We start from the raw sequence: 27,132 nt of genomic DNA, 5'->3' as shown, positions 1-27,132 counted from the left end.
CACCAATCAACCTAATGAGCATGTTTTTGGTCTGTGGGAGGAAGCCGGAGAGAACCCACGCATGCATGGGAAGAACATGCAAACTTCACACAGAAAGGCCCGACCCGGGAATCGAACCTGCGACCTTCTTGCTGTGAGGCACCGTGCAGCCCATTTAAGGAAAGCCTTATTGTCAAATACACAGTTAAGTGAAGAACAAGCAAAAGCCTTTGTCTACAGAAACTGCTCGTTTCTGTCAAAGTAAAAAAAAAAAAAAGAAGTAATCAGCAGAATTGTCCCTTTTTTAGCTCAAGACTTTTTTGCTTGAAACTGGCACATATAGCTTCTCTCTCACTTGATTACACACACATGCACTTCCCTTTGAGCTTACTTTCCCTCCAAGTGAGCTGGGCTTGCTGAGAGGAGCTCGGTGTGATCTCTTGTTTGTTAGAAGATAAAGGATATGGATATGACTGGACATACATTATAGGCTGTGGGTCATCAGGTGGTCTTTGAGGCTGCAGCTGCCATATTTATTTCAGGGGGAGAAGAGAGAAAATAACAAAAGGGGGGAAAAAAACAAACAGAAATTAGCCTGTGCAAAGAGACAGCAGATGGCAGAAAGGTTGAGAAAGTAAAGTAACAGAATATGATGGCTAAACAGAAATTGAAGGAGCTGCGAATGAATGTGCGAGGATAATTTCAGGATGCTGGAGGCGAGATGTAGAGTGGCTGTAAATACAAGGTAGAGTCACTGAGCTTTGCTTTGAGGAATGGTGAAATGAATATAAATGGTCAGCCCACTTGCTTTGTCATCTTTCTCCTTGACTGATCATGGCAGGGGGGCTGCACACTCACCATAATCATGTTCTCAATCTCAGAGGCGGTCGGGAGGAGTACAGGAAGGAGCTAATGATGCACTCACTCACACCTTTCTCTTTGGAAATGAAGTCAATTTTGCAGTAAAACCGGCACCTAACAATGCTATGCAGACACACAACCTTAAAAAGACACATAATGCAGAACAAGGCGCAAAAGTATTCAGTCAATCACAAGACATTTTTAAAAACAGCACAGATCACTGTGAGGTTTATGTACTCATACATTATATCAGCTGTAAATGAATAAAATGTAGGCCCTTTGTCAGCAAGTTAATAAGTATCTTTGAAATAAACAGACTTCCCTGTATGATTTTGTATCAGTAAACAAAAGTCTTGGTAGAGGTGACAGTGCGTGGTTAGCTTCACTACAGCATGCTAAAGACTGCTGTCGAACAACTCAGTCATTCTGAAAACAGCTGCGGTATTTCAACTGGAGATATAAAATATCAATAGATGTTCAAGTAAAATGCTTTGGCTGACAAATACTCTTTCCAGTCATATCCTTCATTTTGGGAAACATCACTGCGGCAAAAATGTTTCAAGAAACTCAGGCTACCTGAATGAGTTTTGAGTTCAAGTCGATCGTTTTCTGTCGGCAAAATCTTGCAGATTTGACTACTTTCGCGTTAAAGATGTGCAAATGAAACAGTGAAAAAGAAGTCTAGTTATATTCTAGATTTCTCCTCTGATCAACAAATCCAAAACAATGACCAGAATGATTGCTTGGTTTGCAAAAGCCGTGCAAAAATTCTTTGTTTTGGTCTTCTCATTGGATTTGCTCCCAGCAACAAAAACATAGAATATCACCTGCTTATCCTTTAATATTTCCCCACGTAGACATGAGTGAGACGCACTTTTATAATCTGCACATGTCGACCTCTTGGATTTGTCTCTTGTCTCACTGAACATTTACTCCTCTCCTCCAACGACACCCCACCACTGCTGCGTGGGAGTCTCCAGGCTCTTCTGGTTGGAGTCTCCATGAAGCCACTCCTCTCTCCCTGGCTGCAGTCCACCAGGCTGTTCCCAGTCCGGCTCTTTAAACGAGGTTCCCCCCGAGCTTCTCCCTCTGTAGTCTCTATCCCCTTGATCCTGGATAGGCACAGAGCGGACGGAGGACGCCGCCAGGGACGTCTCTCTGCTGTCCGACAGGAGAACCCCACTCCCTGAGCTGTACTCACTGTTTGAGTCTGCACCTAGAGCAGAGATAAAACAAAAGGAGGGAATGGACAGATGGTGAGAGGGCTTCTATAAACAAACACCACATGAGAAACGCGAGGCTGCCCAAAAATCCAGTGCTGGGATTCAACCAAAATCTGCATGATGGTATTTGAGCTGCAGTGTGACTTCAGTCCTGAATAACTATTCCCTCTGCTTAATTTTACACCAAAACCAGCAATTATTTTAAAATTCTATGCATGAAGGAAAATGAATCTTCAAATGAAATGTTGTAAGTATATCATATTTCATATCATGTGACAAAATACAGCTTGTTGAAGTAGCTCAAGGCCATAAAACAGGAGCAGAGTCTACAGCCATGCTAGAGGCTGACACGCTCAGAAAGACAACGTTAAGATGTTTATGTTCACCAAATGTAATGCTGACCACGTTCATAGTTAGCTTAGCATGTTAGCTGACAAACATTTGCTAATTGGCTCTAAACACAAAGTGCAGTTGAGGCTGTATAGGTTACGCAGGTAATAAAGTATGTAATAAATTGAAATTTTGGCCTGATGATGGCGCTAGATGAAAAGTAAGGGGGGTCACCAAAGTTATTCCAATTCATCCTGAGGGAGACATGAATGTATGTAGCAACTTTAATTCAATCCATCCGAGAGTGGTCGAACATTTCACTCAAAAGCACAGATGTCAACTGTGATGTCTGTACTCAGGCTCAAGGCAACCAATCAGATCGCTGTTATTCATTCAGATATATAGTCTGAGCCTAAGTGGTGGAAGACAGATCCACAGCCAGACCAACTGTCCGTCCATAAAGCCCTGCTGTAACATGGCCAATAACAAAGGCAGTGGCAAAATAAACAAAACCTTTGTCCTTAAGAGATATCAAGCATTTACAATGATGCAGTTTCCTCATTATTATTAGGAAAATCCTTGCTTACATTGGCCAGCTCATTTCCCCTGATGCCGTTTTTCTAATTGCTATATTTTCATAAACGTACATCAAGCAGTGACAAATCTTGCACATTCACTGGCTTAGGGTGATGAATGAACAAGGAACCAGGAAATCTACATAAAGTTCAACTGCAGCAATGTGAAAGCTGGGAAATACTCCCTTTTTTTTTTTTTTTTTTAAACCTAACTGGGTGTAGTATATCTCGCTTGTCACACATTTTTCTGGTTGTTAATGAACTACAGGATGAGCAGCAACACCTTGTGCTGCGACTTGAAGTCAGGACTTAAAATAGGCACTGAAATGTTGTTAATTAGAAACTCCTGCAATCTAAAGGTGCTCTGCTCTTGAATTGGACGTGTTTGTACGAGCAGCCCAACCACTTGACTCCTCACTGTTTTTCAGTCTGTTCCTTGCAGGTTAATAGGATCAATTTCATACCTGAGTGTGCCAGTCTGTTGACCTTTTGTCTTTGTGCGGCTGTGAGTGTTTCAACATAACACTCTTCTCAAATCAATATCTCCTTACACTAAGCCAGCTTGCCACTACCTGCAGATCTGATGTTGATACGCACAGATGGCAAAAACTAACCTTTCATGTGAAACAGTGGCCAGAAGCCAGAAGGAGTCTCATCATTGTGTTACAGGTGTAAATACATTATGAAATGGGACAAATTTAACTGTAAGGGGGGTGAGTTTTGTGCAGTTAACAGAGTGACATGTTGACAAACTGCAAGTCTCAATTCCAATTCAGGAAGAATCTATAAAAATTATGAAACTTTAAGCAAAGACAGTATCATAAAGCGAGAAATTACCAATCAAACAAATGTATTTAATTCTAACGTAACACTCAGAACGAAAAGTGGCTGCAAACTTAAAGATTTCAAGCCACAAGCTTGACAAAGGTGAGGAAAAACACAACAAATACAGCGGGAGTAGCTGCTGACTGTGTCAATAAGTCTGTGACAGGCTCCTGAGACACCAAACTTTAAAGGGAAACAACATTTTTTTTTTTTTCAGGCCTCATTAAACTTCAAAGGTAGAAAACAGAACTATACGCTTCAGAGACATGTTGAAAGTCACACTTCTGAGCTCAAGTTGAGAGACTTCCAACACTACAAGCACAATAGAAAAAAGGGAAATGGTGTTACATAGCAACATGTCCTTCAGAAATTAAACACCTTGAAAATACTACTTATGTTATATTGAAAGCTGAATAAGGAGCCTGAGCTATGCCGAGCTGCGCTTAGTCAAAACACAAAATACCTAAAGGCTCTTCTTGTTGTGTTGCACATCTCTAAAGTATGATATTAGAGGAGATGAGAGAGGGAGGGAGAGAGGGAGGGAGAGATAACACAGTGGAAATCAGTTGATGTTGACACAGAGTATGAAACTGGGGCAGGACGGAGCACATGCAGGAGTTTGAACAAGAGGTGAACCTTGATCATTTCAAATAATTGCAAATAAACTGCACGGATGATTGAACGATAAATGATTTATCCTGCGTATAGTGGACTGTGATGATGCTTACCTAGTGGAAGAGAGGTTGTATACGTGAGGAAACAATGCAAGACACACGCATCAGCGTGAAGCGTGGATCGAACTCGTATTTATCTTTCTACAAATGCACTCACGATTCAAATAAAAACAGGCAAGCTCCAATCTAGCCACGAGCTCTCGCTGATTAATTTACATCCACGTCATGCGCGTGTGACTGATGGAGCCGAGAGAAAAATGAAATAAAACGTTAAAAATATGCACACTGAGCGCCGAAAGATCAACGAGTTTGGTCTCATGTTGGTTTTCCTCCGCTGGTTGACCGCCTAAAGCGAGTCACAAAATTCAATCAGTCAATAGGGAAGAAAAATCCCATTCGGACTGGAAGATACACATTAGGCATGATATCTTCATTTATTTATTTATTTATTTATTTATTTTGGGGTGAAAATTGTGTCGCTATTTGATTGGAGGGGTTCAGTGGTGCCTTCAGGCACCAGTCTCTACGTGCACCTGAGTGACAGCTGATCCTTTACTGGAATGAGGTGGAGAGAGATGCTGCAGAATTTTGATGTGCTCACTCAAACTTACCAAAATGATTATCATATTCAGGCTCAAAAAACATACCCAGACTGGGTAAAATATACATACATATTGTTTTATGGGCTGTAGGCTTGAAAAAATTGAATTTGGAACTCAGACTTGATGCTTAACTGTTGTGTCAGGTCTTTTATTGCCACACATTGTAAATGTGTCATTTTTAGGTCTCTGCATTAATCGGACTTGATCTCAGCCATGTAATAAACTAATAACTATTAACTAAGACAAATTGGCACCAACCCCAACTGCCACCCCATTGTCAGTTGGGACGCTGCGAAAAATGTAAAGAAAACAGAATCTTTTTTGACAAATATTCAGCTGAAAACAGTACAAAGACAGCATATTTCATGTTTTCCCTCATCAGCTTCACTGATTCTTCTAAAAATCTGCTTATTCTGAATTTGGTGCAGCAGCACGTTTCAAGCAAGTTGGGACAGGAGCAACTAAAGACTGGGAAAGATGTGCTCCAAAAACACCTGTTTGGATCATTCCACGGGTAAACAGGTTCATTGGTAACAGGTAGCATGATTGGGTATGAAAGGGGCATCCCGGAAAGGCTCAGTGGTTCACAAGCGAGGGCGGAGCGAGGTTCACCACTGAGTGAACACATGATTGTATAAAGGGTATTACTACATGAGCTCTGGAACACTTTGTAAAACTGTTGTCGGGAAACACTTTGTTTGCTACTGATTGTTTTCTGTTTTTATCTATGTTTTACACAGCGTCCCAACTTTTTCATTGTTGTATGAAGCTGGAGCCAGGAGTGATCACCTCATCTTAGCATAAAGCAGAAATTCTGCCTAGCAGGTCTTTCAAAGCGGACCAACTAACATGTTCTTGTTAATTGGTTAGTCTCTGCTGCAGGCTGCCTGGCAACCTCCTGTGAGGGAGGCCAAGAAATACTTACAGCGTGTTATTCCCCTTAAAACCACCACTTTCATTTCTACATTTCTGTTTGTGGATTTAAAAAAAAAAAAGATATAACATGTTAATTAGTGAGCTGCTGAGGTGCTGGTAGGCAGATTTTTTTTAACTCACTCAGGCTAGCTGCTCCTCCGTGCACAAGTCTTTATGCTTAACGGACGGATCTGAGAGTGATGATTATACTCTCATATAACGATAGCTGAGAGAGCTTGGTGACAGGACTTGGACTTGAGACTTGCTTTGACAAGACTTGTGGTTTGGCGTTGACTTGCCCCTTCAGATAGCTCTGGTGACAAAGCCATTCGTGTAGATCCACAGAGTGAACCATGTTAGAGAATGACAGCGTGATTTCTAGGCTGCAGTCTGACAGAGCGAGGAGTCGTGTGTGGAGGCTGGGAGTCGATCCGGTCACTGAGACGGGGTCCGTATGTGGGAGCAGGGGGGTGCGGATGGGTGGGTTGGAGGTTGGTGGACCAAAGAAGCCTCCAGTGTCCCGAATGCTCCACTGACCTGGCTGAGTTGATCCCAGTGTGACAGGAGCATGGCTACCTGTCACATTATCATTCCCAGCCATGGACCCAAATGTCATTCCCACTCTGCCGCCATGACACATGAAAAGTGCTGGATTTGTCAATGTCACCCAGTTTCACTCTGTTTTGTGGCAAAGAGTTGAGATGGGTTTTTCAGGTGTGGTTTTTCCTTGATGTCGTTGTAAAGTTAGAGCTTGTGGGTCGAATGTATTATATATATTATTATATTACAATTAAGAAGGACAAGTAACTAATTCCAACACCACTTGAGATAAGCGTGTGGGCTTTTTTAAGTATTTTGGTGCAAAATCAATACTTTCAAAGGAGATTACTGAAGAAGAATTGCAGTCTACTTTTTAAAAGGTAAAAATTACCTTACAAAAATTAATATTCTCTTAGCTTTGAACCCATTTTTGTGAATAACATAAACTAAAAAAATCAGCTTTGGTTCCAGTCATATACTGTGTATTGTTTTCGTTTTTGTCAATATATTCACGCTTGTGTCCTTTAAGTTCGAAGTAGGCTTTATCTGGATACATTACAGTGTCTGCTTGTATTGACTTGAACTGAATTGAACAATATGGCCTCTGTCGCAAAGCTGTAGCAATTAGGTGCTGTAAATCTATTCTCCCCAACTAGTCTCATTTTCACTCTCCATGTCAACTCGTGGTTAGAGTCCCTTCATCCGTTATTGACTCTTGAAAACACTCCTTCACAAGCTTTTATGTCTCATGAGGATAAATTAGTGTCAAGTGGAATTGCGTTGAAGCTCTGGTGTGTCTTTTACGTTGAAAGCAAGTTTTCCATATGGTGTCCGTGAGGCTGTGGACAGTCCCTCGGTGAGTGGCAGCACGCTTCTACCAGAGGCTGTTGTGTCTGGGCTTTTCATTAACACCTAAGAAGGTGGTGTCAATCACAGTTTGCTTCTGCGGGGCTGCTCATAAACAAAACAGCAGTAGAATCAAGGTCCAAATCCCCCGGGTCCCACCCAAGCGGCGACTACCACGGCTGAATGCTGAAACCAAAACACGGGAGCCTTAACATGCAGCCTTCTAACGGCTGTCACAAAGCAGCTGACGGCATTGAACTGAATTAAAATCCAAAACCCTCTTTAATAAAATGTCAAGAACTTTTCCCATGCAATTGTATGGTGTTAGCGACTAATTTCACTTCTTTGAAACACTTCCCGTTACCTTAGAATGAGCTCTTTATACCTATGGATGCTCATCTATGGAGTCCGCCATGTTTCTACAGGAGCTCAGAATGGACAAACCAAACATCCGAGAGAGTTTTGCAGCCATTATAGGTTTAGCTGCACTGCCACACTTCTTAGGGCCGGTGGGCCGAAAGGTTTTCAGTCGGTTGCAATCTGCAACCTCACCACTAGATGCCACTAAACCCTACACGCTGGTTCTTTACAGCAGCACATATCAACATTTTCATGAGAAAAATCAAATCAAATCAAATTTAATGTTAGTGGTTGCTCATAATGACAAACTCAAAGAACTAGCAACACGCTCTGCATTTCCCCTCAACTCTGTGAGTGTTTTAGGCTCTTTCAGCTCATTATTTTGGCCTTCTGACCTGCAACTTTACTGATTTGCTTGTATGTTATTCACTTTACTGCAATCATCATTAAATCATAGTGATGATTATGCAGGGACGCTCCGTAACGTCCATATTTCAGCAGTACAACTGGCAAGCCTGTGGAATCCTGCTCAGTTTACCTGCAAGTACAAAAAAAGATGCCTATGTAGCACAGCATGTAGCACACGTACCTGAGATGTCTGTATCGCTGTGCAATTCCTCCTCTTCTGACAGCCTCCTTTCTACCCGCCGGACTTCAGGCACATAGAAATCTCCCTGCCGAGCCAAGGGGGCCATGAACTGGATCTGACCCTCTCTGTAGATCTCAAGGAACGGGTGTGCACACAGCTTCCTTTCCTACGAGAGATGTTTAAGTAGAGAGATTATATGGAAGTAAGCTTGTGGGCTTTATTGTGTAATTTCAACCTCGACAATATGTTGTAACTGCACATCTGACGGTTGACGGTTTACCACAATTTTAATACATTCAGATAATAATACGCAGTTATTTATGTGTGCAATTCAGTCGAATTAAAAAAAATAATGCACATGCTGTCACACACTGTTGATTAAAAAGTCTGCAGTGTTAAAATTGAAGTGCCAATTTAGCTCTGAAGGTGCAAAATCACCACTGCCAATGTTAAAATGAGTCCCATCAACACTTGTTACCTCTGCTGTTAGAATACACACATGTGCATGTAATGGATAGAGGAAACACCACAGCGGGATACAAGCACAGACATGCCAATGATCCCACAAATCTGTGCCCAGTCAATGATGAGTGAACATAATATGTGTGAAAGTCACTGCACCACCCCCGAGCAAACATGAACCTCGCATGCAACACGTCTTAACCTCCTACAGTCTGTCTTTACGAATGCTCAGCCTCCGTGCTTCAAGCTGCCTCTGTAAAAAAAACACTGCTCATCTTCTGTTACTTGCCTCGCTCCTCTAGAAGTGGGAAGTCTCACATGACAGAGACCACTCCACTTTTCCAGGCTCATTAACCTTTCATACGGCATGTTTTGTTATTCCGCTCATGCATAGCCAATGTCTGTTACTTTCACCCTTTTGGCACATGCTAAATGTCGAGCAACACTCGCAAACACATCGCGGCTACAGTGCAGCATTTCAATGTGATCAATTATTCAAAGATGATTTGCTTTAATTAGCTCAAGTTGGTGTCAGCTTTCATTGCTGCTTGACCATTTTACTGCTGCCAAAGGGGAGCAGATTTGTTGAAATTTAATGATGACAAACAAAATGTTGATGTGAAATTCAAGATGAGACAAAACCACAGGCAATTATGTTTTCATACAGTGAAAAGGGCTGATGATTGACACGGAGACTTCATCACTTAGTGTAGCTTACAGTGGTTTAAAAAATTGAAAATAAAAGCATGGCATTGTGGTAATGACCTAATCACACCTTGCACTCTTCCTCCATCTCCGAGCCCTGTGTTTCAACACTGACTTGAACTCTATTACCTGAAGTACTTAAGACCATAAATCATTTCTTACACTATGGCAAATTCATGACATCTCTCCGAGAAGATGAAACTGTTCACATTATTATTGTTTCTTGACAGATCCTGGGAAGTGAGGAGTCCCTGTGCCCCCTGCTGACGTTCCAGTTTTGAGCAAAGAGGAAGCGGTGACAGGCAGGTTACTGTGTAGCGGTACAGCAGGAACATCGCTCACGCAGGATCTGATAATCAGGCTCGTAGCCTGAACAGACACACATAAGATAGAATCCTTACAGGAGACAGCTGACTTCTTTTCAAGCTCCGGCCTATCATCTCTTACACCATCTGTCTCTGGGCCCAATTATGACAGCAGTGACGTTTCCTCTTGCTGCAGTCTACAGGAACGACGTTGTCAGTTTCAGTGTTTTCAGCAACATCAATTATTGGTGAATTTCTCCTTCAGAAACATCTGTGTATCCTCATTGGCTTGGCTTCTCATGGAGTCAGACATCGGCTGCTACATTTTGCATAGTGAGGTGCACGTATGCATGCGAATATAGACACGCGCACAAGTTTTATTTTGCAGTTCAGACACTAAATAAATGATCAAATATGAAACTGAAGAGCAGCGCAGACACGCTGTCGGTGCCATAGCTACATAGAAGGTTTATTGTTAATATTTCACTGGTAAATTCAGAATTGTCAGAATAATCTTTGCTCTAATTGTCAGAGCACAGTGGATGCAAAAGGTATTTGATGGGGCTAGCTGGTGCTGAAAGTTACACGACGAAGGACTGGAGAGAGGCTCACGAATACAGAATCGCAGACAAGATGTACCAATAAGAGTAAACTCAACAGCCTAATGGAACATTTTAAAGATCCAAGCACAAAAGCATTACATGCAAAGGGTGGGTTTTAAAAGCACTCCATTTGCCCCTGGAGGACAATAACAGGAACTCCTAACTAAAAATGAATAAGTACCGAGCCGAGAGAGGGGCCACTCTTCTGGCCTTGATACAATTCTTTCATACAAATCTCAGACTCTTTGCTGAGGAGCAGATGAAGAAAGTGGACATCTGTTTGCTTCATAATGTGAAGAAGAATTTATTTAGATCTCATGATTCAGGAGGCCAGGTAAGATACCAGTTTTATCCAGCATTCATAAAAACTATTTTGTTTTGGCTCTGCAGAGTTTCTGTGGTCCTGGCTTAGGTCTAATGTCAATGGAGCATTATTATTTACACTGTGGGAAATGGAAACACCACGAGGAACTTGTGTTTACGATGGAAACGAGGGTACATCAGGTCCCGCAAAATGGCCCCAAAGACCTCTGCAATTGTGTGAAGGCGCAGACGGATAACAGGACCTAATGAGTCCTTCAACATGGCAGAAGACACTTACCCCTACTTGACACATACTCACTGCTTATGTTCTGTGCTACTCTGGCTTGAATATACCGTAAACCATTCTAGCTGCAGCATCATTAAAACCTGCTCTGTGATGCTCTGTTTATGTTGAAATCAAGGTATTGTTTAAAATCTTAAAAAATACCTCGACAGTGCAGAGCAGCTTGCATTTGTCATACTTTTTTAATTTCTGTGACTGATGCACTTCTAATTCTTGGTTTGTTGACACTGACGTGCCTCATTCTACATGTTCGAGTAGAAAACGATCAGGATTTGCTCAAAGCTGAATGAATCATCTGTGCTCCTGCTTTTGTAGCTGATTATTTCACCGTTTCTCATGTATTCTTTCCATTATCTTGCTTGACTGAACGTCTGCTAAAATGAATCCCACCTCAACTGAATTCCTGGTAAAAACAGAAGGCAGATGCTGCATTAGCACATTAAAGTTTCAAACGTTCTTTTCATTAAAGGAAAAGGAAAACGGCTCTTTGGCAGAAGGGGTGAGTACTTCTGACTTTTTGAGGCAAACAATGATGGCCAGACAAGTGAGTGAAGAATAAAGAGATGCTAAATGCTAATTCATTCTGAGCAGATTAATATTCAGAGAGAGGCTTCGCTCTCCCCGTGTGTGCTCTAAACATCAGCTTTTATTGAGTTGGAAGTTCTTCAGGAAACTATAACGAGGGTACACTTTCAAGATAAGAGACTTTCACTTAGCATTTAAATTATGAATAAAGGCATAACAAAGAAATGTTGTTTTGCACTGGACAACCATGAAAAACTCATTGCTATATATTTTGTTTAATTCATTCGCATGTACGGAAGACAATTTACATTTACAGCCAGCTAAGAATGTGGCCTGAATATGACCCCAATATCACAGCTCAGCTGTACAGGAAGGCAGACAAAAGAATATGTGATAGCACCGCAGCAGGGGAGGACTTGCGCTATTGTGGGCCTGAACCGCCTGAGTCGCCACCCAAGCATCCGATGTGCATTGAACATAATGTGCACTTTTGTGTAACATATGCAATGTTTAGGTGGCACGGTGGAACAGGTGGTAACACTGTCGCCTAACAGCGAGAAGGCCCCAGGTTCGAATCCCACTGTGGGCGCCAGGGGCATGTCTTCCAGCATGCCTTCGGTGCCTGCTGTTCGAGGAAAGGAGCCTTTCTGTGTGGAGTTCGCATGTTCTCCCCGTGTTCACCTGGGGGATCCTCCAGAAAATGAAACCCCGTCTAAAAACATGCATGAAGATCACCACCTGACCAGTGGTGACGACAAGGAAAACTGGATCCCCGGGCGCCATTCGGATGGCAGCCCACCGCTCCTGGTCTGCCGCGGAGGAAGGACTTACCAGGATGGGTTAAAGGCGGAGGAAAAATTTCACGAGTGCATGGAGTGTGTGTGCATGTGCATGTGTGACAAATAAAGGGGATTGTCCCTCTGATTCTTCAGGTGAAAGCATTAGTTGATTACTCAATTAGAGGATTCACAGAAAGTTAATTGGCATCTATTTCAAGAGTCAATAATTTCAGTGATTTTCAAGCCTAAATGCAAATCATTCCGTTTCTCGGGCGCATGGCTTTGCTGTTTCTCCTTATCTAACGTGAGAGCAAACTGAGGATCTGTTGGCTGTTGATTAGCGAAATGGTGTCTGTAGAAAAGAAAAAAAGATCATTTTCTGACATTTTAAACACCAAACAATGACTTGGTTAATGGAGAAAAGGATCTGCAGATTAATTGTTCAAGAAGATAATCGTTAGTTGCAGCCCTGCTGTGTTTTTACTGTGTACACTGTTAAGAGTGCTTATAAATGGAACAACGCTCAGTTTACATCGTCCTCCATTATTGTCACACAGATAGAACATTTTAACAGCTTATCCTGTTATAAACTGTAATTAAACAATCATCTGTCCGGACCTGCATTTAACGCCTTTAAAAGTACTTGATTTTAAAAGATATGTTTTCATCGTGAGACCTGAGGACCCTCTATACCTATTAATTACAGAGACTGCTGGGTGAGTAAAACAACAATCTAACCTTGTGAACCTCGCTTTACGGCGAGGTGTTTCCCTGTGTCCTGAGAACAAAAGAGCTGGGACAGAGAGCAGGCAAATAATTAGACCAGCAGTGGAATCACTGAGACAAATTGTGCACGGTAGGCTTTTTGTAATTGGGTAGGGGGTTGTGGATCGTGTACTTATTGATTTTTGTTTGATTTCCTCCATACTCTCCTCCTGCAGTATCAGGGCCACAGGAGCCCAGGAGAGCACTTGAGGGTCAGAGTAAGGTCATTTTTTTTCTTCACATCCTCCACGGCACAAGAAAGGCAGTATTTTTTGGACTGTAAGATATTGGTTATTTTGTTTCCCTGCTATGAAAACATTATTTCATTACAGCAATATTAAGGGAATAGACATGGGAAATTACAACAAAACATGACCTCACCTTGCTTTGATGAAACTGTTTGAAAATTTGAAAAGTCTTGATGAATCTCACCTTCACCACCATGTTTCAAGTGAGTCCAAATATGAACGAGAACAGCAGTAACTCACCCTCATTTGTTCTCAGAGGGATCTTCAGAAGTAGATGCTGCCCCTCACAAGCTTTTCAAGCACATCAGCCTGAGCCAAAGCCGGGGAACAACTTAAAGGCACCATGGAAGCTCAATTAACGGGCTCCAGAAAGCTTAATTATTGAGCTAATTCACACGTCACAGTTAAATAAACCTTGTTGTTATGAGAGAATGAAACTGAAACGTTGTGAAGGAAAATGTGCACGAACAAAGGATTACAAATGAATGAAATTAGTTTTCAGTGTGGGAGATTACCAAAAACACACATGCAGGTGCACACATGCAGCCCTTTAATCACCACGCCAGCACTTTCCCATGCTACTTGTGTATTTGTAGCCACTCTGCGGTATGTCCTGAGGGCAGTGGTGAAGGATAGTCTACATGAAGAAGAGGATGTGCTAGTGTCCTCTCTTTCCAGGTCCCTTGCCTGGGGAACAACATCTGCACGGGTTGCCTGTGCAAATACATCACATGTGCCCTCGGATAAATAAATGAAACCGTGCAGGGTATTTTTAGAGCACTAAAGCAAGATTTCTGGTCCCCCCTGGTACAACACAGCTATACACTTACGCTTGATAAGTTACTTCTTCCTGGAAAGTCACCAGTTCATCATATAACACCGCACGTACGCACACACACGTCTTTGACAGTCTGATGTGCGGAAGCTGTGGGAACAATTGGTGCCGAAAACAAATAAGGTTAATAAAATAATTACAAGGATTTATTTGTTCTGCAGTGCTATTTGTGTCTATAATTCAACTCAAATTAATCAAATGAATTTAAGAAATCAGACCTAGGTGAATGAAGGCCGAGGTAGAACTAATCTAGGTCTGTTCATTGAGGTTTGTTTCTTGATTTCTGGACAGTAATTAAAACACCAGTGAATGTATTAAGTGCAAAGACGGTTATGATTAAATTATTAGAGTGCATTTACACGGCTCAAAGATAAATACAGATCGCTGAATTTATGAATAATATCTTAAGAAATTACCAGATAAGACACTAACACAATAAACCAGACAGCAGTTTAATACAAGGTCAGTGCATATGATTTCCTATAATTCAGATTATTATAAGTTATAATCCATGTAAATATGACTTTTGTTCTCAAGTATGAGAGTCTAATATTTAAACTTTATGCAAATGACAAAAATATATTGCCATTCTTTCTCCCATTCTTCTTTTTTTTTTTAACTTTTCCATCTTTTTCTCCTTGAGAATTGAATTTTTAAGTGATAGATTAGGAGTCTTGTGCACGACTGTAACTAAGTGCACATTCTCCTAATCCGTTTCACCGCAATTTCCCTCATGAGCAGCAATTCAGTGAAAGACAAAAGAAGAGCAAATTTCTCTTCTGTGTGGAGCTGAAAGTGTCGGTGGAGAAGACGGCACCAAAGAGCTCTCTGCCTCAAAGAGGAGATGTTTTACCAGCACAAAAAGCCACTCTGGGGTGGCGCCACAAATATAGTAAACACAAGCAGAATTATGTCAGACCTGACACAAATAAAGCCCGCCGTATGCATCAGCTACCAGTGGCGGTTCTGGGTGGCGAGCCCATAAGTCCCAACACACAAAGAAATAAGACATGCATTTCCCAAGTGGCTCTTGATGAATAGCATCCACTCCCTCATCTGGCGGCTCGTTTTGGGAACGCCCACAAATCCTAAAACCTAATAATCCTGAGACCCTGATTAGAGTGTTCCCCTGAGCACAATTCACACACAAAATGATGCCTGAGATGATGAGCAAACAAGGTTTTTCCAGAATCATCATCAATTGGGCAAATTAGCAGAATGTCAGACCTGTGTGAAATAAGGATGTTATGTTCCGATCAGATGGGCCCGCAGCTATCTTCATTAGCAATTAAGCAAATTAATACTTTATCAAATGGCAGAAAACAGTAAAAAAGAAAAATAAAAAATAATGCTTTCTTCCACAGCCCAAAATGACATCTTCAACTTTCTTGTTTTGTCTGACCAACAGCGGAAAACCAGAAGATATGCAACTCACAAAGGCATGAAACCGAGAAAAGCAAAAGTGCAAGTGTCCAGATAAGAATCGCCTCTTCACTGCAACAAACAGACAGTCTATCAAACAGAAAACACACCGCGGTTGCCACAGAACCTTGCCCTTTTGCAGATAATGGTAATAACACCTGCACTGTCATGCTAAGCAGGCGCGAGACATGGTGTGCAGCAGCAACACGGGGAGGGATGGAGAGAGCGGGCTGAGCATATCAATGGAATTTTAGTGGAGAAAATATGTAACTTTGATCATTTTTTAAATATCTTTTAGGTTTATGTGGCAAATATGTTGCAAGAATGAGCTAAAAACCCATATGTTTGTTACAAATACGCATAATTACAAATAATCCCAATACATTCTCAGGTGAGTTTCAGCTGCACAGACCAACTGAGCTGAGGTATCTGCTCTGGAGTTCATGCATGTGGTGATGAGAATATGTTACAGAGATTGCTAAGGGAATAAATCAAAATTATTAATGTTTTCCAGCACTTCACTGTGTCTGAAAGAAGCAAAGTTCAGCATGACAGTTAATAACCCAGGGGGCATCGCATCTCCTACCTTAGAGAGAAAGAGTCAGCCTAGATGAAACAGTGACAGTGAAAAATTGATGGAGAAAAGTTAAGATCTGCTGCCCACAGGGAGATGGAAGGGAAAAACAGATTTTTTTCCAGAGGAAAACAGCCGACAAATGATCAGTCTGACTGCTGAGATGGATACAAACAACAACCTCGGCTTCAGCAATGGCCCCTTGTCTCCTGAGGAGAAAGGCAAAGGGAACAGAACATGACTGTCGGCAGTGAAGAGGACATCTGATGGAACAAAGTGGCAGATAAGTGCACCCAATCATTGTACTGGGTTCAAGTAATATGCAAACAGGGCTGTTTTTGGATAAGTTAACTATAATTTACCATTTCTCTGTGAACAGGAAAAATTGCAACTCTAAACCCATCACTAAATCAATTTCTATTCAACCATCAGCAAAGCAAAACATCACACGAATGGATAAAATACACCAGTGACACATAACAAGCTTTTCAACAACTTAAGAAAAAAAAAAAAATCACAGATCAAAGTTTGATAAAAAGGCATAAAACACATGACAATAACTAATTCACAAACTGATCTAAAACACTATAAGCTTGATATTGGCTGTCAATGACCAGTGAAAGCGGTGGGTTAATGCAGACGTCACATTTAAAAAGTATAATGACGGATAAATGATATGGGAGCAGCTGTTCCAGTTTAATTTGCCTGTGTGGCCTTTGTTCCCTGATCACGAAGAGCTCATCCGCTGCCTCAGAGACTCTAAACACTGCCCTCATGTCCCCTTAATGTAAATATTAAAGGACCAGTGTGTAGGATTTAGTGGCATCTAGTGGCAAGGTTGCAGATTGCAACCAACTGAATACCCCTCGCCTCACCACTCCTTTTACAAGCATGTAGGAAAACCTATGAAACATGAAAGTTGCAGAAAAACGTGAAAGGCCTCTCTCTGGAGTCCGTGTTTGGTTTGTTCATTCTGGGCTACTGTAGAAACATGGCGGTGCAACACGGCAGACTCCGAGGAAGAGCTCATTCTAAGGTAAGAAAAACACCATCACTCTTATTTTCAGGTGATTGCACACAAATGAAAACACACTTATGAATATTATACTCCATTTCTGTCATAATCTGCCAATAGATCCCTCTAAATCTTACTCACTGGACCTTAAAGACACATTAATCCAACGTGTGTCCATGTATGTGCCTGCACGACTAGAGAATCTGGCATGCTACAAGTTAGCAGGATAATGTCACTTACAGCATATTGTTGTTGTTACAAGGGTCTGATTTGCCTTCATCATCTTGTCAGGGCACCTTTAAATGTCATCTGACGCATTTTCCGGCTAGTGTGTACAACAAGCTTTACTGTCCGTGCCTGTTCAGCTATACATATGTCCCATATACATATACAGAACATGCAGGACACCAACCTTAACCCTGGTGACTCCTCTTGCTTATACAGCAGAGGATGAAATGTAGCTCACAGAACAGAGAAATATCATCCATTACAGCTTAAGTATTCAGAAATCAACCAAGACATACTCCGGTGCTAAATGCTGCAGGGACACGACCGGCTTCCACTGTGGTGACTTAAAATGACATCAAAGGTAATATTCACCTGATGGTTGATAATGACAGCGGTACTTAAGTGGCTGCAGGGCTCAGTCTCTCTCAAAGATAACATGTCCATCAGGCCATCTATCTTATCCCAAAGGACACTGCAGTTTTTCGACAGATACAGGAATTGGAAAATGGAATTGAACCATCACCAAACTTAAACTTCCACACTTGTATTTAAGGAGCACCCCACTGGCTAAAATTGCACTTTTACAACTTTGGAGTCATGATTGGCATTTAAAAGAAAAGATCTAAACCGTCTTTTTTTAATTCCACACATTCTTCTTGTCAAAACATGGTTAAGACAGCACAGTCAGAGACTCCGCTGTGTTATGCTAATAGCAGCTAATGTAGCCTTGAGCCAGTAGCCTTAAGCAAAGATGAGAAGCGGGCCACAGAGGTTTGTAAGCTCACTTCTTTCTAACTCCACTCACATTTATTTAATTTTCAGACCCGCTGTCTTCATCCCCAATCACGCTGATATACTTGAGGCAATTTAGCAAGATTCATGCTGCTCCTTCTGGAGCCACAAAATAGGAGCGCCGCCAAGGAATCCCCCAACTACACCCCCAACCCCGTCCAATGCTGACCAATCACCAGTAACTTTTTTTCACATATATATTAGCACCTCCAAACACCCACTTTGTCTGGGGTTGTCTTGTTTCAAACTGGGTTTCAATATCTGTGAAGCACTAAAATGTTCAGGTCTTCAACATCCATCCATCCATTTTCTATGCCACTTATCCCCTTCGGGGTCATGGGGGGGCCGGAGCCTATCTCGGCTGTCAACGGGCGGGAGGTGGGGTACACCCTGGACCAGTCGCCAGTCGATCACACGGCAACATATACAGACATACAACCATTCACACTCACACTCACACCTAGGGGCAATTTTACGGTCTTCAACATTCACAACCAAATTATCCCAGTTTTCAGATTAATTTAAATAGTAATCACAATATTTTACTTTCTTCAGTGCATTCATCATGTTCTGTCCCACTCATTAATACCTTACCTAAGATAAAAACATGAACAATGCAACATGCGTCTGAATTCAACACTGATTTGTCTGTACATGTGTCAATCAATCAATGCCCTTGGTATTTGTGCTAAACTTTAAAATAATTGTCCCTCATCTTGATGAATGGTGCAATCATAAGCACATACATGTGAAACACTGCAGGGACCCGTTTGGGGGTTTGAAAATATGCTCACCCGACAAGACGTGTGAGCCAGACCTGAAGTGTAAAATGAATGGAGTTCTGCTTGCAGAGATTTAGAAGTCAGAAGAGCTGAAACAGAGACGTTCAGGTCAAAGCTGCCATTTGCTGACAATGTGTCAGCTCTTTCTTTTAGATTCTTCTGTAAACTACTTAAATGTGTGGATCAAGGGGCACTGCAGAGCCAACATTAGCACTCAGTGGTAACACAGAGCGTGTAATTCAGGGGACAGCACATTTGACATTTGAGTGCTTCCTGTAGCCCGTGTGTTAATGACAGTAATCTGTAAAATTATGGAGGATACCACTCCATCAGAGGCATACGACCCTCATCTCCCTCGCAATTTACTTTCTCTTGGTTTCTTTGCTTTTACTTCCCTAACCATATCCAATGAACCCCTCATGACACTGCTATGTTTCTTCTCTGTTTTACTTTGTCACGTGTTTATTTTGAATGTCAAAACAGCAGAACTACAATAGTTCTGCCACAATATTACTACAGTCCTTTCAGACATTTTCTAAGAGTCCTATTGCTTCACATAGAGGAGGAGATGATGGAACATAGTATCTCTACAGCCCTTTATACTCTGCATTTCATTTCAAAGCCTCAAGGGGGAAAAAGCAGTTCAAAGGGGCTGAGGGCATAATGAGTGACAGTAGTCGCTGCCAGTACGAACAATCCAGGTGTCAGTCAAGCAACAACACTGCTTACACAGACTTATTCAGCCCTGACAAATGAACACAGGCTGTTTGAAAGCCACTGAGCTGAATAAAGCAGTTAAGTCCTAAGCCTGCTTTTTATCATTTCCATTTTCTTTATTTGGCCCACTGAGGTCCCAAACCTCTGCACCTTGGTTAGGTGCCCCCGCCCTGTTGTCAGACTCATACTTGAATGGTTCAAAATTGCCTCTTGGATTGCTTTTCAGAAAATCCCTCAAGAGGACACTGGAGCAAATTCATTTAATTTGCATGTCTATCTTAACAAAAGACACGGCCAAATTGTTAGAATATTGTAGCTGACATAAGGGAATGAGCGTATGTGTATGCAGGAGTAATGCAATATGCAGTCTTAAGAGGGCATTAAAGGTGATTTGAAAGCATTTTCAGGTTGTTTTTGAATGCAAGAAATCCATTTCTATCTTTATTACAACCACTTTTCCATATATTTCTTAAAATCTGAAGGTATTACTGGGGTGATTCTGAGGGATTTGGGTTATTGGAGTCCTACTAAAGCCAGCAGCTAATAAGACATATGTGCTTTTGTATCTCATGTTGAGGGAGCTAAGAGAAGAGACCACAGCCACAATTGTTGTCATTCACAGGGCTACTCAAGTCATTTTTTTGAACATGTTTCACTGTATCAGCACTGCAAACTACAGGACAAACCAGTTAGCTAATTCTTACAATACACAGTTCCAGACTAATAACATCAAAGTCGACTCTTTTAAGTCGTCTTTTAAGCATTTGCGCGATCCTCACATCCGAAGTGATTGATAAGATGGCCACCGGCACCAAGCAATTCGTCCCATTTCTAATAATAACTACCCTCCTTACACTGTACTCACACCCTCCTGCCTGATCTTGATTCAGAGCGACAGTGCAACAGAAGATAAAGTTTAAATCAGATCAATCATATGTAGATGTGACATTTAACACCAACAGTAGATTCCCAGCTGCTGGAGGATGAAAGTCATGTTTGAACATTTGACGGGCAAACTCCACAGAGCCTCCTGTGGGAAGGATCAGCTCGCAGGGTCGCGATGCAACATATCTGAGAAAGGAAGCCCACTGATTTTGTATATTCATATAAGTGATCAGTGAAAAAATCAAAATAACATCAGAGATATTGGTTGGAAATAGCACCTGCTAATAGAATGTCTGAGTCCTTAGACTTAGGAAATGTGTTAAATGTATTATTCACTCTGTTTTTATTGCATAGAACAAATGTTACTTGCATTATTAAAGCTCACTCATGTCCCATTTATGATTCCGACTACAGTACTTACTCTCGACTTGTGATAAGAATCTGAAAGATTTTAAAGAAATTATGATATTCTCGATTTGTCAAACTTCACTGATCATGAACCAGAAAATAATAATTGGGTGTAATGAGTGAAAATAGCTATCATCATCGACATCATCAGTAGCATTTCAACCACTCCTGTCTGACAGGCTGGCGGAAGATTATAATTTTGTAGATGGAGATGTAAGACGATAAAAGTTGACAGTTTGCTAATAAATCCTCCCGGCCACATGGCTGGATCTCTGCACCACGTTAGCGCCATGACATGAAACATGGACAGCTTCTGAATGCTTGACTACAACTCAAACCATCCTGAGGGAATCTATTTTCAATTTCTTCTCTACATGGAGCCCAACGTGCCAAAGGGAATAAATGGACGTGCAGGTCCTCTTTCTTCTTGATAAGAATATTTCAAAAGTTACAAACTCACAGAATAACAATTAAACCAAGCAGCATACGGCACTGCCTGCATTACTTGGTCCAGCATATAAACCCTATGACCTTTTCCGACCTTTCTGAATGTACGTCACTGTTAGCTAAAAGTCTGCATGTTTAACAGGCCCTGCGGACTCGCATCTGTGCACTGCTTTTCATCACTATCATGTAGACGACACTGATAACAATTGGGAGACGCAGCACCTTATGCCCAAAAAATGAGGCTTCGTTTTCCATCGTGCTGAGGAAGACTTTATGATCACTTCACCATATGTGTCAGTAGCTAAAAAAGGCCATTTCTAAGGAACAAAACTTCCTTTATATTCAACCCAAAACCTCTGTGTTGGCAAGAACCTTTAGTGCCCTCAAGCGAACAAATGTTCCATCGTCTGCCTTTCACAAACCTTTAGATCCCTGTGAATGTCAGCAATATTATCCTCCCGCCCCGGTCCCCAATCCAGTCTCAAGGCCTGGCAACCGCGCTCAAATCAAATCTCAAGATGCCAAGGTGACTGTGATGTGGCCCGCCGCTAAAAAGCCAAGGCACTGAAGAAAAACACTGGGGCCGATCGATGGTCTGACTAGGCAAATATCAGGCTCGACCATGGGGCAACGACTCAAAGTGTCTGACAGACAGAAATCATTCTGCCATGACAAGCCAGGCATGCTAAATGCTGATGAGCTTCTTTGAAAAGGTCTCACCGCTTGGGACATTCAAAGTGTCAGCCATCAGCAGCATGCTTTATTCACTAAAAGAAACCCATTTAGACCCGGGTGGTCTGCTGAGCTCCTTCTGTCAAATGCAAGCCATAATTTAGTTTAAATATTGTTGAATTTTATATAAACTATTTTTAATCAAGTCAAATGTTGCAGTGTTGGTGATTTGTTCATAGGTTTACTCAAAAATGACATTTAAGATCCTTCTCTTCAACTGATGCTTCAAACTCCCTCTAGCAATTTTATATAAACTGACTCTTCAACTGCTTTCAGTGCAAATGCTTACGCAAACCTACAGCGCACAACTTTTGTCATTCAGAGTGATTACAGAAACCCTGTGGACATGACCGTACACTCCTTGTTGCTGACAAATAAATCATTGACGGCTGACGTAAGTCAGATCACTACGAACGTCGCCGCAGACTCCAGATTGCGATCTCTGGTATGTACCTGGTAGTGATGGATCTATTCAGCATTGCGTCGTCTGCCAAGGGCTTTAATGTAGCGGACATTAAGTCCCACACTCCAGCTTTAAAATGACTTCAGCAGTTTCAAAGACACTTTAGTATCCATGGAAACCTGAACTCATTTCAGTCCCTCAACATTAGCCGACACTTAAACTCCCTTTCATGCTCAATATTTCCACTGACCTCCACTGACACAATGTCTGTGAAAATTCTCAGGCATCCAGTTCATGGTTACCCAAGGAGGGCTGAATCAAGGGCAGCTGGACTTGGTACTATAGACCTGAAAATGTTTTACCTCTCATCCAAGGGGCTTCTTCAGTGTTAACTAGTTGGTGGGAAGACCCAGGAATTTAACCTCTGTTGGGTCTTTATCAATGCCGTTGATACCACTTGGGTTGTCTGTGCTCCTGGCTTCCACTGACACTTGAACTACCTTCAGCGCTTCAGTTACACCCATATACAAGGCTCCCCAGACTCAATGTTAAGACACTGTAACTGGTTCCAATGTTTTAACAAAGGGCACATGTACATTTTTTTGAGAAAATAACTTTTTTTATCTTCATTTCAGAAATGAAATGTGGCTCAGGTAATAAATGCTCCTAACATCTTTTGATGTCTGGGAAAAGCCTGGTTTTACTTGACAATATACATTTCGGCTGTCACTCTTTGAATGTTGTTATGTGAATGTGTTCAGTAATATTTTTTGGATTCAATTCTCAGCCTTCATAGGGGAATGCTGCCTCTCATAGAAGTGCAGGTTATCTGTGTGAAGGTCCATTCTGTATGAAAACTGTGATGCAAGAGAATGAATATCCAGGAGGTAACACGGTATTGGATATTGCAGGATGTAAGAACCGAATTTCACTGCGTACTTTCCCAACAAAACATACTGAAGTGTTGCATAGTGGTTTGACACCACGGGGGGGATAACATCATGTCTGCTGAACTGATATTCAAGGTCAAACAGCTGCATTTACAAAACTACACGGCTGTCTTAAAACAAAATACCACAGTGCAATATCACACTGCAAATGTTCTGTAGAAGTTTGTCAGGAAAGAAAGAGTAAACAGCTGCAAACTCCACCTGCACTGACCAAGCGTCCATCTTCAGTTACACCCAAAGATGTCATTCATGTTGCTTACATTTGAAATGAAAGGGATTTCCCGGGCCTCGAAACATAAGCACGTGGCTTCAAATCAAAAGTCTCACTGGGTTTCATGGCTATGGCTAAAATGGCTGAAATGCCAGACTCATAAACTCCTGAATCACTTTGTACCTCTGCCTAAGGCCTATCTATCCACTAAATAACATGAAAAGACATTTACATTTCAGAGGTACCCGACAGACACAAAGACAGACAGACAGCCAGACGACCTAATATAATCATAAAAACATTCTGCCTTCTAAGCATGCCTTCTTCCAGAACAGATCAATATGGATATGAGCATTTATGAGTAGGATTTTTCTCACTCGTTGCATATCAATAATAGCTGGAGGGGAAATAACGAATGAGGACAGAAAGCCACCCACATGAGACATTATAGGCAGAGCCAACATTGGCTGCTGTAATTAACACATTTATTGTAGACCCTATGGAGTTTATCCAGTACTTGTAGCTAAAACTCAGGCAGTCTGATACAACAGCCTGCAACAAATTCATCCTCCATTGAGTTTAGAAAGTTCAGTGCCGTTCAAACTGTTTCAGAGAGGTGTAAATTAAACTTTGTGGTCATTCTGAATGCCACTCATGGTGCTATTGAGTTTTATCACATTGTACTGAGAGGTGTTTCAAATATCTTGCCGATCCAATTATATAAACGGTGCTGTACTTTCTAAAGGTTATAAAGTACAGCACCGTTTCTATAATCCAAAATGACCATGAGTCTGACTCAACACCTCTCTAGTCTCTACAGTTTCAACAAGATTACAATTTTCTTGACAGTTTATTGACTGTTCTATTACAGTGCAGTATTTTTAGTTATATGTACCCAATACTGGCAACATAACATAGTTGGAGAAACCATATACTCTTGAAAGTAGAGAAAGTCACCAGCACATCAGACCATCAAACTGTGGAAATTATTAATCTTTCATCTGATTCAACAAGTATGTTACAGATTTTATGTAAGGGGCCATTTATTTCATTGTACCATTTGCCGCTCCAAGTAACTGCAGCCAGTAAGTGTTGAGGCAACACAGTAAATTATTCGTAGCAAGTGTAGAAACACGGATCAGAGGTAGATTTAATATTGCTGGTGAAGGAAACTGATGTCCAGTTTGATGGCTGTGCAAGCTGACCTTTCAGACAGGCTAAGTGCCACTGGAGCGCAGCCAGACTTAAACAGCGTCCAAGCAGATGGCAGGGCCAGCCAGACAGGACACACAAACACATTCCTCCAGCAGAAGCGGAGTGATTGAGACAACCTGTGGTGCTGCCACCTGCTTTAGCACACAGCATAATTAAACCACGTCCACCGAACTCTCTGCTCGTCACAATGACTCACTTTCCCAGCATCCCTCGAGCAGGTGAGATCATTCATCATGAAATGCTAAAAGGAGCTCAAATTGGTCTCTTTCTTTCGTCTCCTTTGTCTTCCAAGTTCACGTCTCCGCATCTCCTTTCCTACCATAAATCTCTTCCTGCTGTACTACCTAACGCACACCTCCCAACCATGCAGGAGGTGCTGCAAAGACGGTGTGAGGGAGAGTGCAGAAAAGATTTGAAGCGCTCAGCTTTTCACTAAATTCAACTTTGTGCTGAGTGAAAACAGTATGAGTCAGATGTGCATGTGACGATCATGGGGTTAGATATTGATCATTTCGATGCTACTGCTTGACGCATGCCCACCTTAGAGTTTCCAGTGATTCATTCTATCACACACACACACACGCACGCACGCACACACGCACACACGCACGCATTTCCGATTACACGTTTCAATTCCTGCTTTTCTGACACAAAAATAAGCACACAGCCGGTGGCTAACAATGGTTATTTATTGCACCTATTTTCAATACGATATATCATTCAGAAATAATACAAAATATTTTGTGGATGGTCACGAACTGAGGGAAAATAGAAAGCCCACTATCTATATCTGTAAGCCATGTTCTGTGAAGGTTTCAATGTGCTTTGTGTGCTGACTCAATGTGCAGCCAAGACACTTGTAAGAACACGAAGGCCCATGGGACAGATATGTGATGGGCTTAAGGCTGATGCTGATGATGGTGGGCATGCGAAGATACAGTTTGCTTAACTGTGATGCACAGGGATTAATTCTGTCTCCCGAACATTTAGATGAAGACGCTTTTCTCATAAACACCTGGGCTTCAACACGCAGATGCAGAGAAAACATCTGCACATGCATGAGTCAGAGTGTGTTCATGCAAAACTGTACTTTTTCCCTATTTTGTGGTTCATTAGTCTTTGTATATCATATTTTCCTGGATGGAACATTTGCATTCTATTTTATGTGAATAAACAAATAATTGGTTATTTTGCAAAAATCTTTTATGATCACATGTAGCGACATACAGAAATCAAGAGATTGTGATTGGCAGAAAAGAGCCCAAAAGGCTACAATACCTTAATGTAGTTCCCTAGCCGTGGGTAAACTCTTCTGACGGCCAGAAGGATGGAGAAAAACGTCCTGTTGGGGAACGAGGTAGTGACCGCGTGTGTGACTTCTGGAAAGGAAAAGACATTAAAGCCTGATGCCTCGTAGCGCTTCAGAAGCTCCTCGTCGGCCTCGTTTTCTCCCTCGCTCAGAATGCTGCCGACAGCGTAGCGACATTGTGGTTCCGGCACCTGGAAAGAAGGATCAAAATCAAAGATTGATAAGAACAATATAGACTGGTGGATGGCTCAGACAGACAGACAGACAGACAGACAGACAGACAGACAGACAGACAGACAGACAGACAGACAGACAGACAGACAGACAGACAGACAGACAGACAGACAGACAGACAGACAGACAGCTCACGCTCCATAATCATAACAGCATTTGACCTTTCCCTTTTTCTCCTCATTATAGTGATTCTAAATGCCAAAATTATATAGAACCTCCTACATGAAAACAGCACCACCGACAGATAAATGCTCTAAAGCATAATCTAGCTATTGCAGAACAATTCCTAATGTTTCCGCATGTTTGCGTGCCTAACCGATTGCACAAAAACACGACACTGTACATCACCTTTCCTCTTGTCAGTCAGTCTCCCTGAAAGAAGGGGAAAAAGAATCTGACATGCCACCTACCATCAACATTTCCAAAGTGTCTGAGGACTGATGAGTCATCAACACTAGTGTGTAATGTAAGGCAAAAAATAATGCACAAAGCCAAGGGATGTTAGTGAGATATCTTCTAAGATGTCAGCCAGGTGCCATATTTACAGAGAAAATATGCTCATCAGTCAGAGCTACAATTCTAGCTTTTGGGAGCTAAGCAATTATTGCTCCTTCCTTCATTCTGATCGGCTTGCTGCCCATTGAAAAAGAAGAAAA

At 41.7% G+C, this 27,132-nt stretch overlaps 1 protein-coding gene across 1 annotated transcript in view; it reads right to left on the bottom strand.

Annotated features, from left to right (window-relative positions):
• Nucleotides 1-487: 487 nt before the first annotated feature.
• LOC139328989 (testis-expressed protein 264) overlaps nt 488-27,132 on the bottom strand; it is a 32,800-nt gene continuing 6,155 nt past the window's right edge. Inside the window, exons 2-4 of the mRNA XM_070959090.1 lie at nt 26,212-26,433; nt 8,320-8,485; nt 488-2,056 (exon numbers count right to left, since the gene is read on the bottom strand). Of these exons, the coding sequence (XP_070815191.1) occupies nt 1,770-2,056; nt 8,320-8,485; nt 26,212-26,433 (675 nt within the window). The 3' untranslated portion in view covers nt 488-1,769. The remainder of the gene's footprint in view (nt 2,057-8,319; nt 8,486-26,211; nt 26,434-27,132) is intronic.

This window comes from Chaetodon trifascialis, chromosome 3 (assembly GCF_039877785.1).
Source record: "Chaetodon trifascialis isolate fChaTrf1 chromosome 3, fChaTrf1.hap1, whole genome shotgun sequence".
NCBI classification, from domain to species: domain Eukaryota; kingdom Metazoa; phylum Chordata; class Actinopteri; order Chaetodontiformes; family Chaetodontidae; genus Chaetodon; species Chaetodon trifascialis.
The sequence above is the reverse complement of the archived record's forward strand: the minus strand, read 5'-3'. Positions and strand labels throughout refer to the sequence as shown.